Source organism: Vicugna pacos, chromosome 6 (assembly GCF_048564905.1).
Source record: "Vicugna pacos chromosome 6, VicPac4, whole genome shotgun sequence".
Classification (NCBI taxonomy): domain Eukaryota; kingdom Metazoa; phylum Chordata; class Mammalia; order Artiodactyla; family Camelidae; genus Vicugna; species Vicugna pacos.
The window spans coordinates 41,945,137-41,961,460 of NC_132992.1; the positions used below are offsets into that span (position 1 = coordinate 41,945,137).

Consider the following 16,324-nt stretch of genomic DNA (forward strand, 5'->3'; position numbering starts at 1 on the left):
TCTGGGGCGGCCTCGGGTTTCGAGGGATGATGGTGCAGCTTCGGGTCTGCGAGCGAGCGAAGGAAGGCGTGTCCCGGAAAGGCTGTCCTGGGAGTAGCTGGAAGCCAGGTGACGCCGGCGACAGTCACTTCTCAGTCTCTCCTAGTGGGAGCGCCTGACTTGGCATCGGCCCTTCGGCTAGCTCATAGCAACTACGTGCTAGGTGTTTACAGGCTGTTTTCCCCACCTAATCCTTAGAGCTGCGCTGTCCAGAAGACATAATGCAAACCGCATTGTAAATTAATGCATTTTCTACTAGCCACATGAAACCGGTGAAATCAGTTTTAATATTCTATTTTATTTAACCCAATTTATCAAAAAATTCAACCTGTAGTTAATATGAATTGAAGTTAATTTTAGTAGTACAGTTTATTTAACCTAGTTTGTCAAAAAACGTTTCAACAGGTAATAAATGTGAGAGTTATCAAGGAGATATTTCACCTTCTCTCTGTGGTACTAGTCTTTGAACTTCTTTGTGTGAAAGGCTTGAACTAGCCACATTTCGAGTGAGCATTAGCCAGATGTGGCTAATGGTTACTGTATCGGGCAACACAATTTTAGAGAGTTAGGTTAAGGTTTGGAGGTTTGTTTTGTTTTGGATTTGGAAGTCTGAAGTAGTAGTTTAGGATCTTTGGCCAAGTAAAATTAATGAAGAAATGGTTCTATCTGAAACTAGCTCGGGAGTATACAGTTTTGTCCTTACAAACCTCGAGTTGCTCCTGCGTGGAAATCTTCTCACCCTAGGTGAGAATGAATCTTTTTCAGTAGCTTCATTTTTCAGTAGCTTCACTGACTACCTGAGTGTTATTAAGACATTTCCCCTAAGCTAGAATCCTAAAAAATGGTGCCTGAATGTGAGTGTAGTTCTAATACTATAAAATGTAGTTTGCATTAACAAAAACTTCTTCAGATGCTAGTCTTTATATGGTATTGTTTTTTCACCTACTTAAGAAGGGGGAAGATTGTAAATTTTAAAGGAATTTGAGTGGACCTCAGAGCCATATGACGTCTCACCTGTGTTTCTGTTTCTAGAGGCTGTTTTCAGTCTCACGGTGGCCGGCACGCTGCGGGTTTGTGCGCCGGAGGCTGTGGAAGAGCAGTGTTAGCTCATCTCTGGAAGGTTGAGAAACACAAAACTTACACACGCATCTTTTGTCATAAAGAAATTTGAATTACAAATTTCAACCAGCAAACAAAACATGTTTTTTTTGCTTTTGCTCAGTTTTTATATATTGCCTTACACATTTTTTTTCAAAAACATGATTAAAAGCAACATCTGAGTAGAAATTGTTAGATTTTAAATAACAATTTATTTTAAAAAGTTTTAAATTTTACCAGCCTAAAGAAAGTATAAACCAAGTAAGTGTACTTTAAAGCTGGGGGTGGGTTTCTTTGATTTGAATAATCAGAAACTTTTTGTTTGTTGAACTTTACCATCTGAGCAGTTCTTTCTATTTCTCAGGACAAGTGCACTAGCTCCAAACTGCTGTATTTGTCAGTGATAAATTTCAGCATTTGTCATTGAAGTGGAACAATAGTTGTATAAAGCCTGAAATGGAAAATAGTGATATTAGCTCAAGAACTACAAACTAGAAAGCTTTTCACTGTGAAATACAGTACACTGCTTCTCATCATGTATTTTCCAGGTACTTCTGACATGTGAAATAAAGGAAACCTTGCTAATTTATTTGACTGAACAAATACACTTTGATAATTTTTTATATTTACATAAACTTACTTTTGCAAATGTAAAATTAGAGCATTTCATTTGTTCTGTGGAGTCTGTTCCATTGTACATCACTACAGATGTTTCACTTTCTAGTACAAGCGTTTTAAGTTATGAACACGTGGAGAACTTAGCCACTTGGGATGATTGATTATAGACCAGTGTTAGTAGGTTAAATTGCTTTAAAGTGGTGCCAAGTCCCAACGTCTGATGTGATGGGTTGTTTTATACATAAGAAATTTTTCTAATTTAAATACCAGAAATATAAAACTCAAGTGTATTTCTTTAGGTTTACTTGATTTCTGTAAATTGTGCATTACATTGCAGAATATTATATCACTGTATATTAAAACATGAACTTCATAGCTTTGTTAATTGAAGTAGAATAAACATCTACAAAAGGTTAAAAAAAAAAGGAAGGGAGGAGGTAACCTGCTGCAAGAAGGAATTCAGGGGCAATACTAATTGATTAGGAAGCCACTTTTCATGTTCAGTTGAATCTAGGCCTGTTGACGTATATACTTGAAGTGAACCTTTTAGTCCACAGCACTTGATGTGTTTTCCATTTGATTCTTCCTTCTGTTACTATAATTGTTTTCGTCACTCCTTCAGCTTAGCTTAGCTCTAATAGCAAAATAAACATACCTATACTGATTTACCAGATAAATGTTTTTTGAAAAGAGGCTCTTTGTTGTGGCTTATAGTGCTATTATTTATTTTCACATTCTTGTTAAAAAATAAGTATTCAAACAAAAAGAAGGCTGTAGAGCAAAAAGTAAAAAGTCACATTCACATTCCCCGAAAGTAACTGGTAAATTTCTGGTGTATTCTTTCTGGGTTGTCATATGCATATATAATCCTTCTTATTAAACACAAACAAGTTCATCCTATAGTTTTCTCACTTTCCCTTTTTACTCTCTCATTCACATTCCTGAAGCAGAAGCATTTCTGGGAACCCCAGGTGTATGCCTAGGGGTTTGACCACAGCCAGTGATGGGGAGACCTGGGTGAAAAGGGAGGTTGCTGTCTAGTACTCCTTCATTGGTTTGTCAGAACTGAGAAATCTGAAGTGCCATGTAGGGAAGGGTGTAAGAGATGGGAGCCTGGCTCAGTGTTTAGAATCAGGCCTCAAACCAGGCCATTCAGCAGCTTCTCTGACCAGACGTTTAACCAGAATCTCAGCTTCAGTATTATTACAGGAGTTAAAATTTCATTACTGCTTGTTCATTTATTTATTTAGCATTTCTGCTAACAAGAAGCTGTAGGCTAAAGGTTATAGCAGTGAAAGATACACACTGCCTACTCCCATGTTGCTACACCTTTTTGAGGAAGGTGAGAGACTAAATTCCAACTGTAATATATGCTTTGAAAAAGTTCTGGGTGCTACGGGAGTATATAAAAAGAAAACTGCCACTAAAAACAGGCCCCAAGGAACAAGATAAGCAGATTTATAGTTTGGTTAACCAGAGAATGTAATAAAATGTTAATTGACGTTTCATCTCATAATTTCCTGGTGTTAGGAAACTGTCTTTCCAGATCTTCGGAGTTTGTTAAATGGAATTTGTATAATTGACAGTGAACATTTTCTAACTTGCAGATTTACTGTTATCTGTAAAAATGAAAAGTTTGCAAAGTTCAGAGAATAACTCTCACTTGAAATTGTTGGAAATTTTGAATCAAATTATTTTCTGGTTGATTTTACCCATCAATACCTCCCTTAACCATTACCCACCCCACCATTTCCCCACCTCGCCAAGGAGAGGTTAGAATCACATGTCATAAATTCTTTCACAGATTTTTTACTTGCTAATTTTTTACTTGCTAATCCCCTTAAGATGAGGAGTTGACAAACTATAGCCTGTGAGCCAGATCCCACCAGCCACTGATTTATCTAAAGTTTTATGGGAACGTAGCCCAAGCTTCATTATGTATTGTTCATGGCTGTTCACTCTTGAAGAGTTCAGTAGTTGTGACAAATTACTTGCCTGGCACAGCCTCAAATATTTACTATCTGTCCATTACAGAAAAGTTTGCTCATTCCTGCTGAAGGTAATCCATCTAAAACTTGAGTTTTACTATATCAAAAATTAATACTAAATTTTTAAAGGAAAGTCCTTAAATAAAAGTCTCTTTAATAAAAATATATGAAATGTGACGATTAGAAGAAATAAAATGCCATTTTAAATTACATATTACGCATAGAGAATATTACTCAGAGTTCTGTTTATACTTAACTAACTTTGGTATTAGAATGAAAAATACGAATCATGTTTCAGCCTTCCCCTTTGTAGATTTCTTTTTTGATTTAGCCTTTTGGAAAAATATAGCCAAGAGTCAGTTAATAGAGATAGTAGATAAGTTTATACCAGCTATAATGTCCCAGCTAGAATGTTTTTATTTATTAGAGTTGCCTAAGGAAGACAGAGTAGTTAAACCAGTGAGAGACACACCTTGTCCTTTGCCTGTATCTTAGAAAACAAAAATTAAGTGAATAAGAGATTGTTAGAGGGAAAATGAGAAGCTGCTTTGGCTCTGATGGGGGTGGGTTGGGGGTGGAAAGGGACATGGTGATGTACTGTGAAAGGTCTCAGCTCTGTACATTGACTGGGACTGTTGCTTGGGCATCATCCAGTTAGTATGAGGATTGGTGTTCTAACCCAGATCCTCTGGCTTTCCCTTGCCTGTAAAGAGATCCAAAATGTCATGGTCCAAAAGGAGACATTGATGTCAGGACAACCATAAACCAAATCTTACATGAAGATGAGATTGGGTAGGAATGGCTCACCATGCCTGGAAGCTGGAGGTAGAAGAAAGGTGGCCTGGGTGAATTATTTGTTGTCTATCTTATTTGTGGACACAGTAAATTGGCTGGTCATCCTTTAGTAAGGGCTGGGATTTCCTTAAAACCTCAGGACAGGCTAGAGAGAATTGTGTTTTGTTTTTTTTTTCAAGATAGATATCCCATGCTATGAAGGTTTTCAAGGTTTCACTTTGCTGTACAGCAGTTATAGGTGTTGTCAATGATGTCCACATGCATCATGGAACAACCCATGTGTATTTGGGTTGAATATACCTGGGTTCAAATCCTGCCTAATGACATCTTACCTTTGGGAAGTGAAAGACAGAGAAGAACCATGTCTGTTTTCTAAGGACCTTACTTATAAAGGATTAAGAGGAAACAGTGCATAAAAATAAAGTTACTTATACTTGTGTAGCTGGACAATTCTAGTCGACTAGTTTTCTCAGTATAATTTCATCTCTGCAAATGCAGTTCCAGGAACTTTTCTAGTGAGTGAACAGTCATGGGTTTGAATTATGTTTGGTCATATTTATAAGGGTAAGAATCCTTATAAAGGACAAAATGCTTGAAATCTGGACAATGGTAGGGAATCCCACTGTCATGGATTCTAATCATGGCAGTGCTGTATCATTTTGCTTTGGTTTAGTTTAAAATTTTACCAATAACATGTGAACATATTCTCATCAAAAAACACAAACCAAACAACAAAATACGAAAAGAATAAAAAGGTCCCTCTTACCACCCCCTTACCTGTACCTCCTCCCCCTTCTGTGTTCTTAACCCCAAGAGTAACCACCATTGCCAGATTTTTCTTTACAATTACTTCTATTGTGCCTTTTTGAAGTCTTCTAGTACAGAGATGCAACAAAGGCTTTCTTAGGAATTTAAGTTTGAGGCAAGATGATAGGGAAGAGTTCTTCATCCTCTCTCACAATATGCATTTACTCTGAGTTTGCAGCATCAGCTGTATGTATGAGATAAAATTAGTATTTCTCTAGGAGTGAAATTTGGATGTAAGTAGAATTCCATAGACTATTATAGTTTTAAAATTCATGAAATTAGGTGCCTCGTTAGCGCAGTAGGTAGCGCGTCAGTCTCATAAAATTCATGAAATCTTTTTACTGTCAGGAAACTCTGTTGTCACCTATGTATTAGTGACTGAGAAATCTGGAAGTTTAGCAATAGAACGCTGATCGCCTGCTCTCCAGATTTGGTTTATAGATGAGTTTTATTTGGCCTGCACAGTGCTCTAAAAATTTTTTCATTTAAATGTCTTTAGTTGCGGCATGCTTTCTCCAAGGGTCTATCTACCCTTCCATGTGTATATATCTTTACTCTTTTTTGGTACCTGCTTGGCTCTAAAAGGCATTTGAACTTTGGACTCCTGTTTTGGTAAAAGGAGAGGTTCCAAGTTAAGTTGAACTGTTTTATTTTTGCTCACACATAGCTAACTAAGCTCAATCCAGAGACTTAGCAGAGTTCCCTAATAGAAAATGTTATTTTATTTTGCATATCTAATATATGTATATGTGCATCTGTATGATTTTCCTTTAATATTACAGATTAACCCTAAAAGAATGATTACCATTATTCTTTAAAATTATTGCTGTCCAGCATGTCTTCACATATTATACAGCATTGGAATTGCTGTGACTTGAAGTGTGGTGCTTGATTTCTTAGCTGTTAACTTAAACAAAAAATTGAGTTGGTTATGTTCTATTTTTTTAACCTTGGTAGTGAGTATGCAGACTTTCACTATATTATTCATTAAACTTTTCATGTATGCTGTAAATATTCTTTTGTGTGTATGATCTGTTTTATTTTTTAAAAATTAAAGATTGGCTTATATTTCTTTATTCCCTACAATAAAGCAGTCAAATTTTGTTGTTGTTGTAATAAGAAAGTAAATTAATCTCACTTGAAACTTTTATTTTCTTATTATTGACATTAGATGAGTAATGAAAGAGGCTTTGAAAATGTAGAACTGGGAGTCATAGGAAAAAAGAAGAAAGTCCCAAGGAGAGTCATCCACTTTGTTAGTGGAGAAACAATGGAAGAATACAGCACCGATGAAGATGAGGTCGATAGCCTGGAGAAGAAAGACGTGTTGCCTACTATTGATCCGGTAGGTTTGTTGATTCATGATGATCCTTTTGTCAGTGGGTTTTGTTTTGACTGATTTGTTCCCCTTAAACAATGAATGGAAGGGACATTTTGAGGTCTAAATCAACTATATTTTGATTATAAAATTGTGCGTTATGATTCTGGTAGAAAACAGTATTTTTATACAATGTGGATGGAAATATTTTCTGCATTTCAATAGCCTGAATAGTTTATGTTTGAGTGTCAGAGTTCTTTGTCAGTATAGCACATCTTACATGCTATTACAAAGTTGCTACTTGAATATTTAACTAAAAAAAATCTTGAACAGGCAGAATTTAATTTCACATTGGATTTCAAGAAATCTACCTATAAAATCTCTTTTCCTCTTTTACATTTCTTTCACAACATCCATCCTTAAAAAAAAAAGTTGTGTTAACACTTAACATGTGAACTACTCCACAAAATTGTAAACATATATGGTATTAGCTTTAGGCACAGCGTGGTACAGGAGATCTCTAGAATTTAATCATCTTGCATAACTGAAACTGATACCCCTTGAATAATAATTCTCCATTTCCCCACCGCTTCTGAGCACCTGGCAGCCACCATTCTACTCTCTGCTTCTATGTGTTGCATTATTTTAGATACCTGATGTGAGTGGAATCATGCAGTATTTGTCCTTCTGTGACTGGTTAATTTCACTTAACATAATGTCCTCAAGATTCATCCACGTTGTTGCAAATGGCAAGATTTCATTCCTTTTTATGGCTGAATATATATATACAAAAAATATGTATGTACAGGGGTTTCAGTTTCTCCACATCCTCACCAACAGTTATCTTTTTTTTAAAAATAATCATCATCCTGACAGATGTTAATAACTGAAGACAAACCCAGTTTCACTTAATGTGAGGAGACTTTCCATTTTCTATTTGCTTCTAATGCATTATAAATCTGATAGGACAAAGACATTTGGAAGAGATATTGTCCTATATTTACATAGTAGATTTGTAGAACAGGCCCGATTTAAAAAAAAAACCTGATACTTAAAGATTTAAGACTAATACTCCTGACATATGATACTTGTCAAAAATGGAGACCTATGTCTTTTTATAATCTTATGATAATTATTTTCCTTAGATTTTACTTTAGATATGCCTTAGGAATAATCATATTTCTGGTAATTCCTTTAACCATTGATTTAGTTTCACTTAGGTTTCCTCAAATATGTGTATATGTATGTATCTAATTATGCATATTAGAAACTTTGATTATGTACATAATTTTCTCCTCTATAAATGGATTGATGCCTTTTGTAATATAGTCAGAACTTAAAATTATCTGGATCATTTTTGCTTACCAAATTTTAAAAAAGGAAAAGGACAGTATATTGTAGTGAAGGTACAAGGGCATGGACAACCTCATATATTACTGCTGAATATTTGTTGGTAAATTTTCTGGTGTTAAGTTTTTCATTGTAAAGGAAGAGCTTTTCAAATGATTATATTTTTTACCTAGTTATTCCACCTTTAGGAACTCAAACATTTGGGAAATATGCTTAGTATTTCAATATAGTAAATGGGAAAAACAGCAGGATAGAAAAAGCATAACTGTTGTAAATCACATATATGCCTAGGAAAAGACTGGGAAAATATATAAGATGTCAATTATGGATGATAGAAAAATGGGTGACTTAAATTTTTGTTATACTTTTTCCATTTTCTAAGTGTTTTGAAATAAATAAGCATTACTTTTATAATTTAAAAATAAGTTGTTTAAAAACTAAAGTGAAAGATAGCAAGTCTTAATAGATCCCTATTAAGGAAGAGATGGGTAATTATTCAGAAAGAAATGGATACTTAAATTTTTGAAAAAAGAAATGAACCTACTTGAGTTTGTACCCATAAATTGGAAGTTTTGAAGACTCCAGATCTTGTCCCTGTTCTCCTGTTTACTGGACTGTTGGTGGTGGTAGGGATGCTGGCAGTCAGTGGTGGCAGGGTTTCAGTGTAGACTGTGGGTCAGTGTCTAAACAAAGGGCCCTGTCCATTCATTCTGTATACCTGTATGTGATAATGAAGATGTCATTCAGGAATTCTTATCCAGTGTCTCAGCTCTGGAGCAGATTTGACTCTGGTAGTTACAGCCTGAATATTAGCAATTATTCTGTCTAGAAACACCCCAGGAGAATTGGTCCACTGAGAAATATATGCTTTCCTCCAAAAAAGCATGCTGAGTCCTTTTCTAAGTCGTTTCTTGGCCCTATCATTTATTATGTGTTACAGAAATTGATTCTAAGCTCTCCCATTTTGCTGTAAAAAAAAAGTAAGTAAACACTAGAGTCTGAGCATCTTAAACAGAGCCCCTAAACTAACTCTTATCCCCACATAAGAGACACCTCCTGCTCTGAGTATAGAAGATACAGCAGATTTGAAAAGTATTTTCTTGAATATATTTGTTTGCTTAGACACCTATTCTTGTGTAAATAGAGACTAAAGAGCTACCTTACTTGTGTGTTTTTTCACAAATACTGTCACAGAAATTGGTATACTTACTTTTCATTGAAAGACTGTTAAGTGTTTCCTCTTCCCTACTTTAGCCATCTGCCGGTCTTACATATACTTCTTTCTAAAAAATATTTAAAATATATAACTTTAATTTTTGCAGTAACTTGCATAAGAAGTGGGTGAGGCAGTGGCCACTCAAAATGACTTTGAAAACTCTCAGGGGAAAAATTTTCCTTAAGTAAGAAGAAGAGGAAATAACACTAAAATTGACAACCACTTCAGCTTTAAATAATCAGAAAAGGAAAATCCTTTCATTTCACCGATGGAGAAGAAAGAGTTATTTCCAGTGTCTACAGTTTTCAGTCTTAAAGTATTCTTATATTTGCTTTTTTTAATGCTCTTATAATCATCAGCATATCTTATCTAAGAAGATTAAGGACATGTTTATCTTTTCTTTTCTCCCCAGAACCAATGTTAAAACAATTTGATTGATTGCAGGCTCTATACAATGTTTCCTTGTCATAAAAAAAGATACTAGAACCATTAGTGATGCTAGTATTACCAGTTGCATCCACAGAGGCAAACTGTCATCTCTGTGGCAAGCTTTACCAAAGTATTCTATGGCATTACAGCACCAAGATTAACTATGGAGGTGTGTAGTGTAGATTGCATTCTGCCAGTGGTCCTAGCCTACCAAATATATACTTAACTTTTTTTCAATTATATGGTCTGGTCCCTTATTAATCCTTGAAAAAACGAAAAACTCATCTTGCCGCTTATTGGTTACTTACTGTCCCATCATTCAAAGTTTATTTGATATGCCCTTAGTTACCCTGTTTAATTTCTCTGAATCTTAATTTCCCCACTAAACCATAAGTATGTTGTACTATTTGATTTCTTAGATCCCTTTCCGTTGAGTGTACACACTCTCTGATGTGCTTTTGAATGATGAAGACAAAAAAGCAGCAAGACAGGAGAAAGGAAGGCTCTGAATTATCAGCTCATAAATAATCAAGATTGTGACTTGACAACTCCATTTCCATGACTGCTGCTTTTTTGGTGGTTATTCCATGGGCTTAAGGTGGTGGTAGTTATATGGGTGGATGTAAACTGTCTTTGTGGCATTCTGTCTTCAAAGCTTTTCATTTTTTTTTATTGGATTGTAGTCTGTTTGTAGTACTATCTGTAGAATATTCTATGTGCCCACCAAATATTTGATTACTTCTTTCTGGCCTGAATGCACAGAATGAGTTGAGGTATGAACATTGCTAACCTAACCTCTTGTTGCAGACAAAACTTACCTGGGGCCCCTACTTATGGTTTTACATGCTTCGTGCTGCCACATCAACCCTGTCAGGTATTGCTTTTCGGTTTGAATATTGTATAACTACTATAATATGTTCCAAGAACCAGAGCTTTGCCAAATGGGGTGTTTCAAAAGTGAAGGAGATACAGTAGTGAGCTATCATTGAAAGATATTAACCTAACTTGTACTTCACCATAGAACATTCTTCAGCTTCTGGATATGCTTTACAAAAAAAAAAGACAAAAATAGCTGTATTAATTTTGATACAATTTTCATGTTCTTGAACCTTTTCTGTTAGCAGTTATTTAGCCATTTTGTCATTTAGTTCTCTGGTATCATTCTCGTTCTGTTTGACTGCTTGTTCTAAAGCCTGTAGTTATCATTCATTTATGTTTTATTTTATTAATATTTCATTTCTTAAGTTGATATGTAACTAAATCATATTTGAAGAAAATGATCAACTTATGACTTAGTCATACTAATTTTAAGTATGTGTTTTATTTCTTTTTTGGGGGGATAATTAGGTTTATTTTTTAAGAGTTTATTTATTTGTTTATTATTATTTTTTTAATGAAGGTACAGGGGATTGAACCCAGGACCTCATGCACGCTAAGCATGCACTCTACCACTGAGCTATATACCCTATCCCCCTTAAATATGCATTTTAAATCATAAAGCTTTTTCTGCTTCCTGTTTTAACTCCCTTGTAGCTTCTATCACTTTGTGCCTTTTATTAGATCTAAGTTTGAACAGTAATTCATTCAACAAACATTTACTGAGCACTCAGTATATGCTAGACAGTCTGGTGTAATGAAAAGATCATCAGTGAGTATTTTTTTAATATTTCATTTGTTTATTATTATAGTATTCCATTATTTTATTGGAGGGAAGGTAATTAGACTTTCTTATTTTTAGAGGAGGTACTGGGGATTGAACCCAGGGCCTCATGCATGCTAAGCATGTACTCTACCACTTGAGCTATACCCTTCCCCCTAATGAAAAGAACATGAGCTTTACATTCAGACCTGGACTGAATTATGGATCTGCTTTGTCAGCTTGGGCGAGTTCTTCAACCACTTTGAGTCTAATCTTTCACAGTGCCTGGCACATGGCAGGCACTCAGCCAGTGTTATAGTATAAGCCATTCCTTTCTTCCAGCTCAATGATATCCCAACCCTCTAAGAGTGTGTATTTTTCTTGAAGAAATAGACATCTAACATAATTATAGTGCCTGATGATAAGTGTTATAGTAAGAGGTATAGCAATGTTATTGGGAGCCCAGAAGGATCCACTGGTGCTTCTTCGGGGGAATCAAGGAAGGTTTACCAAAGAGATGAACTGAATGTTCATAATCTTCCTGAGGGCAGGGATTATAACGTCTATACCTTGCACATAGAAAGGGCTCAAGAAATGTTTATAGAATTATGTAAGCCCTTTAACTTCTGTATTTTTAGTGTGTGACTTTCTTGGAGAGAAGATTGCATCTGTTTTGGGGATCAGCACCCCAAAATACCAATATGCCATTGATGAATATTACCGGATGAAGAAGGAGGTATGTCTCCCTTTTACATTTTCTTGATTCAGTTTGGTTTGCTGTGGACTTGATGGGTTGTGTAATGAACATGTGTTATCCTCTAGCTGCCCCAAAGATAGCTCCCTTATGCTACACATTTCGTTCTGGAGTCATTAATTTCTTTATCAAATTAGCTTGCATTTTAAAATCTTTTAATACTGAAATTTCCCTAGGATCTATGTACAAAATTAAGCTAGATTTCATTGTGTAGGTGCTATGTGAGGTGCCTTATATATGTTACCTTATTTAATCCTCACACACCTCTTTGAATTATTATTCTCATTTTAAGATAAGGAAACAAGACCCATTCTCTGTGGTTAGGACACATAAACTGGCTGTAGGGGAAGTGAAAGGGGTTTGATGCACAGAAAACTACCAGTACTAAAAGTGTGTAAGTGCCAATCGTTAAGGCACAAAGATATGAGGCAATTTTCTGTGCAGATGTAGGTTTCAGGTGCAGTGAGGTCTTAGGGTGAGGGCAAAGTGAGTTGTTTAGCTTTAAAGAACAAGAAAGTTTTAGCAGTTAAGAGTGTGGGCTCAATAACCAAAGGTCTCAGTTCAAATTCTGCTCTACCACTTCGAACTTTGTAACTTTGAGCAAGATACTTGACCTATATAAGCCACGGTTTCCTCATCTTTGTAATGAGGAGAATTGCAGCATCCATGCACAGCATTGCTCTAAGGCTTAAATGAGTTAATACGTAAAATGCTTAGGCTAGTACCTAGTGTATATCTGTGAGCTTGAAATAAATGTTAGAATCTTTCATTATTCTCCTTCAAGTAAATGACGAGGGCAATTTAGATAAAGCTAGAATGTAGAGGCATGAAGATAAATGTATAAACAATCGTTATGTTTGAGGAAATGACAAGAATAGTACTTTATTGTCTCTGAGCATAGAGATGAAGCTAGAAAGGCCAGCTGACTATATTTGTTATGTGGTTCCAAAAATGTTTTATGAGCAAATGAGTGTTTTTCACACTACTAGCCTTGTTTAGAGCTTCATTACCTCATCCGGACTGTTCTAACAGTCTCTCTCACTTTCTCCTCCACTCTCAGGCAGCTCTATTAGTCCTCCCGGCAGGTTACACACTCTGTACTGAAGACCCACACTGCAGGGGCCAGAGCAAAGGCTGCCATTTTCTCCATGAATTTAGTGGTTCTGGAACTGGAAGTTACTGACTCTGAATCTCTACAGTCTTATTCCTTTATGTCTTAATATTATTTTTACATGTCTTAGCTTCCCTCCTAGACTGTAAACTTCTTGAGGGCAGGGGCTGCCTTACCTCTCTACTAGGTCCTTATGAAAACAATAACCATGCTGCTATACCATTGAAGTGAATAGACCACCCTATTCCACGGAAAAGGTTGACACTCTCTAATTGTACTGATACAACATTTAGCTAATTTTTAAATTTAGATTAGAATTAATCTGAAGAGATACAGTCCATGTCAAAGTTAATTCAGGCCTCATCTAAGGTAAGCAGTGCTCTCCCATGTTTTAATAATAATTTCACTGTATATACTTCATATACAATAGTTTTTATTTCAGTTTGGAAACTGGGGAAAGGGAAGGCTGTCTTGTCTTAATTGGACCAAACTGAATTGGACATAACACTAATAATCTTTTGGTTAAAAAAAGCACAAGCTTGTACCCAGAAGGAAATCTACTTCAGGATGACACCTGCACTCCAATGTTCATAGCAGCACTATTTACAATACCCAAAACATGGAAACAGCCTAAATATCCATCAACAGGTGACTGGATAAAGAAGATGTGGTATATTTATACAATGGAATACTACTCAGCCATAAAAACTGACAACATAATGCCATTTGCAGCAACATGGATGCTCCTGGAGAATGTCATTCTAAGTGAAGTAAGCCAGAAAGAGAAAGAAAAATACCATATGAGATCGCTCATATGTGGAATCTAAAAAACAAAAACAAACAAACAAAAACAAAGCATAAATACAGGACAGAAATAGACTCATGGACAGAGAATACAGACTTGTGGTTACCAGGGGGGTAGAGGGTGGGAAGGGATAGACTGGGATTTCAAAATTGTAGAATAGATAAACAAGATTACACTGTATAGCACAGGGAAATATACACCAAATGTTACGATAAATCACAGAGAAAAAAATGTGACAATGAGTGTGTATATGTCCATGAATGACTGAAAAATTGTGCTGAACACTGGAATTTGACACAACACTGTAAAATGATTATAAATCAATAAAAAATGTTAAAAAAAAAAAGGGGGGGGAAAAAAGCACAAGCAGCTGAAAGTGGGGAAAAAGTACTGTTCCTTTTGGACATTTATATTTCAACTTTGGTATTTCCTCTTCTTAGGAAGAAGAAGAGGAAGAAGAAAACAGGATGTCTGAAGAAGCAGAGAGACAATACCAACAAAATAAGCTGCAGGCTGATTCCATCGTTCAGTCAGGTCAACCAGAAATGCTGGTACCCAGTTCATTTGTCAATCTCAATTTTGAAATGGAGGGGGAATGTGAAGTCATTATGGAAAGCAAACAAAATCCAGTCTCTGTCCCTCCGTAGAATGAAATGGCTATCAAATTTCTAAGGTGGTTTTTATACCAGGAACTTTCTCATTCTCTATTCAGTGGGACTTAATACAGTTATTTATATTTTAAAGTGTTATCTGGAAAGGGAAAAATGCTTCTTTATTACTTAGGCTCTATCTAGCAAAAGCCAGATCTGAAATTTGGATATCTGTACTATGCTTTTACTGTATCAAATTAGTGCTTTGATTTTAAAATGATCTTTAAAAAAAGGACATTCTAGAGCCCTAACCACCAATTAAGAGTTAAATTATCAGGCTTGTCTGTTATTTGTGTTTGTAAGGAAAAAAAATAGTAAAGTTGCCAACTTAGTCTAATTGGAGTTGATATTCGTAGTCTCAGATTAAAATGATTACCCTAGATTTTCTCATGTTATGTCTTACGTTTATGTATCTAACCATTCATTTCATTCTAAGGATGAGTGTGTAATAAAAGGAGCAAGATAAAAAACATTTTGAATTTTCTTTCCTTGAGAATAACTTTTTGGTAAGGTGATTGAGTTTATAACACCACCAGATATTAAGATGGGTTTCCATTTCTTAATGGTTACTTAATCTTACATTCTTTCAGTAGTTACTCAAATAAGTTTGAACATTGTGTTCAACATACTAATTATGGGATGAGTTTATTGATATATTAAAGTGGTAATACTGAGTGATTACCCATATGGCATCCTGGTTGTCACTCGTTCAGCCCTGAATGCCTCCTATGGGCCAAGTAGTAGTGGGGTGAGACTGGGGGACAGATGAAGACTTAACCCTTCAGGGGCTCACTGTTGTACAAGGTGCAGTGGCAGCATAATGAAGTTACTGTCATTCACCACTTCCAAGTTACAACAGTGGATGGTTTACTTGACCCAGGTTGGTCACCTCTCTACCTGCTGCACTATTAGAAGACCTTACAAAAGTATTATATAGCACTAGTTTTGAAAATATTCTTGTGTGTGTTCAGAATCTTACATCTGTATGATTTGATATATAACTAAATGTGTGTAAGAAAAAATGTGTGGAGTATTTCAGATATGCTGCTCTCAAAAACCTATTCACAAACTTTTAGAGATGAATGGTTGTTGATAGCCTTCTAAACAGCATTAAGCTTTCAATCTTAAATATATCTGTATAAAATATGGCTTCAAAGAAATTCACAACCTAGGTACAGTGGGCTTATTGTGAAAGTCTGATCACTGAACGTGAATGTCTGACCATAGTCTAAGTTCTTCAAGTGAAATTTGAAGGATTTAAGAAAGCTAATTCTTCATTAGGAATCCTCAGTTACATAGATTTATGGTGGTTCATGGCATGTGATGGTAATCTTTTTAGTCCTGGGTGTAAACTACATAATTTAGTGCTTTAAGGATTAATCTTCAGATTATGTAATGTCACCATAAATTAGTTTACCAATAGCTCTAAAGAATGCTAACCTGATGTCTTCCCTATAATTTGTTTTGATCTACATTTGAGAAGATACTTAAATATTTATTTGGTTATCCTACGAAGGCAAGCATGTCTAAAGGCAAGCTGAATCTTCTCTCCCTAGAGACACTAGGTCTAAAAGAGCTTAGCAAGGACTTTTCTGATTGTAGTAGAAGGAAGATAATGACTTACGGAGGTTTTACATTTCTTAAATTTTACTTTTTCTTCCTGTCCAACAGTGGCCAGTTTGTAATATTTATATAGTTATTCACTGT

At 35.5% G+C, this 16,324-nt stretch overlaps 1 protein-coding gene across 3 annotated transcripts in view; it reads left to right on the forward strand.

Moving 5' to 3' along the window:
* LOC102543080 (signal recognition particle subunit SRP54) overlaps positions 1–15,089 on the forward strand; it is a 67,695-nt gene extending 52,606 nt beyond the window's left edge. For 2 of the 3 annotated variants that reach the window (XM_072962936.1, XM_006212775.4), the window contains 4 exons: positions 6,517–6,690; positions 10,466–10,532; positions 11,936–12,033; positions 14,408–15,089. In XM_072962936.1, the coding sequence (XP_072819037.1) occupies positions 6,517–6,690; positions 10,466–10,532; positions 11,936–12,033; positions 14,408–14,614 (546 nt within the window). In that variant the 3' untranslated portion in view covers positions 14,615–15,089. The remainder of the gene's footprint in view (positions 1–6,516; positions 6,691–10,465; positions 10,533–11,935; positions 12,034–14,407) is intronic. The other variant, XM_072962937.1, reaches the window with a different exon arrangement.
* The last annotated feature ends 1,235 nt before the right edge of the window (positions 15,090–16,324 follow it).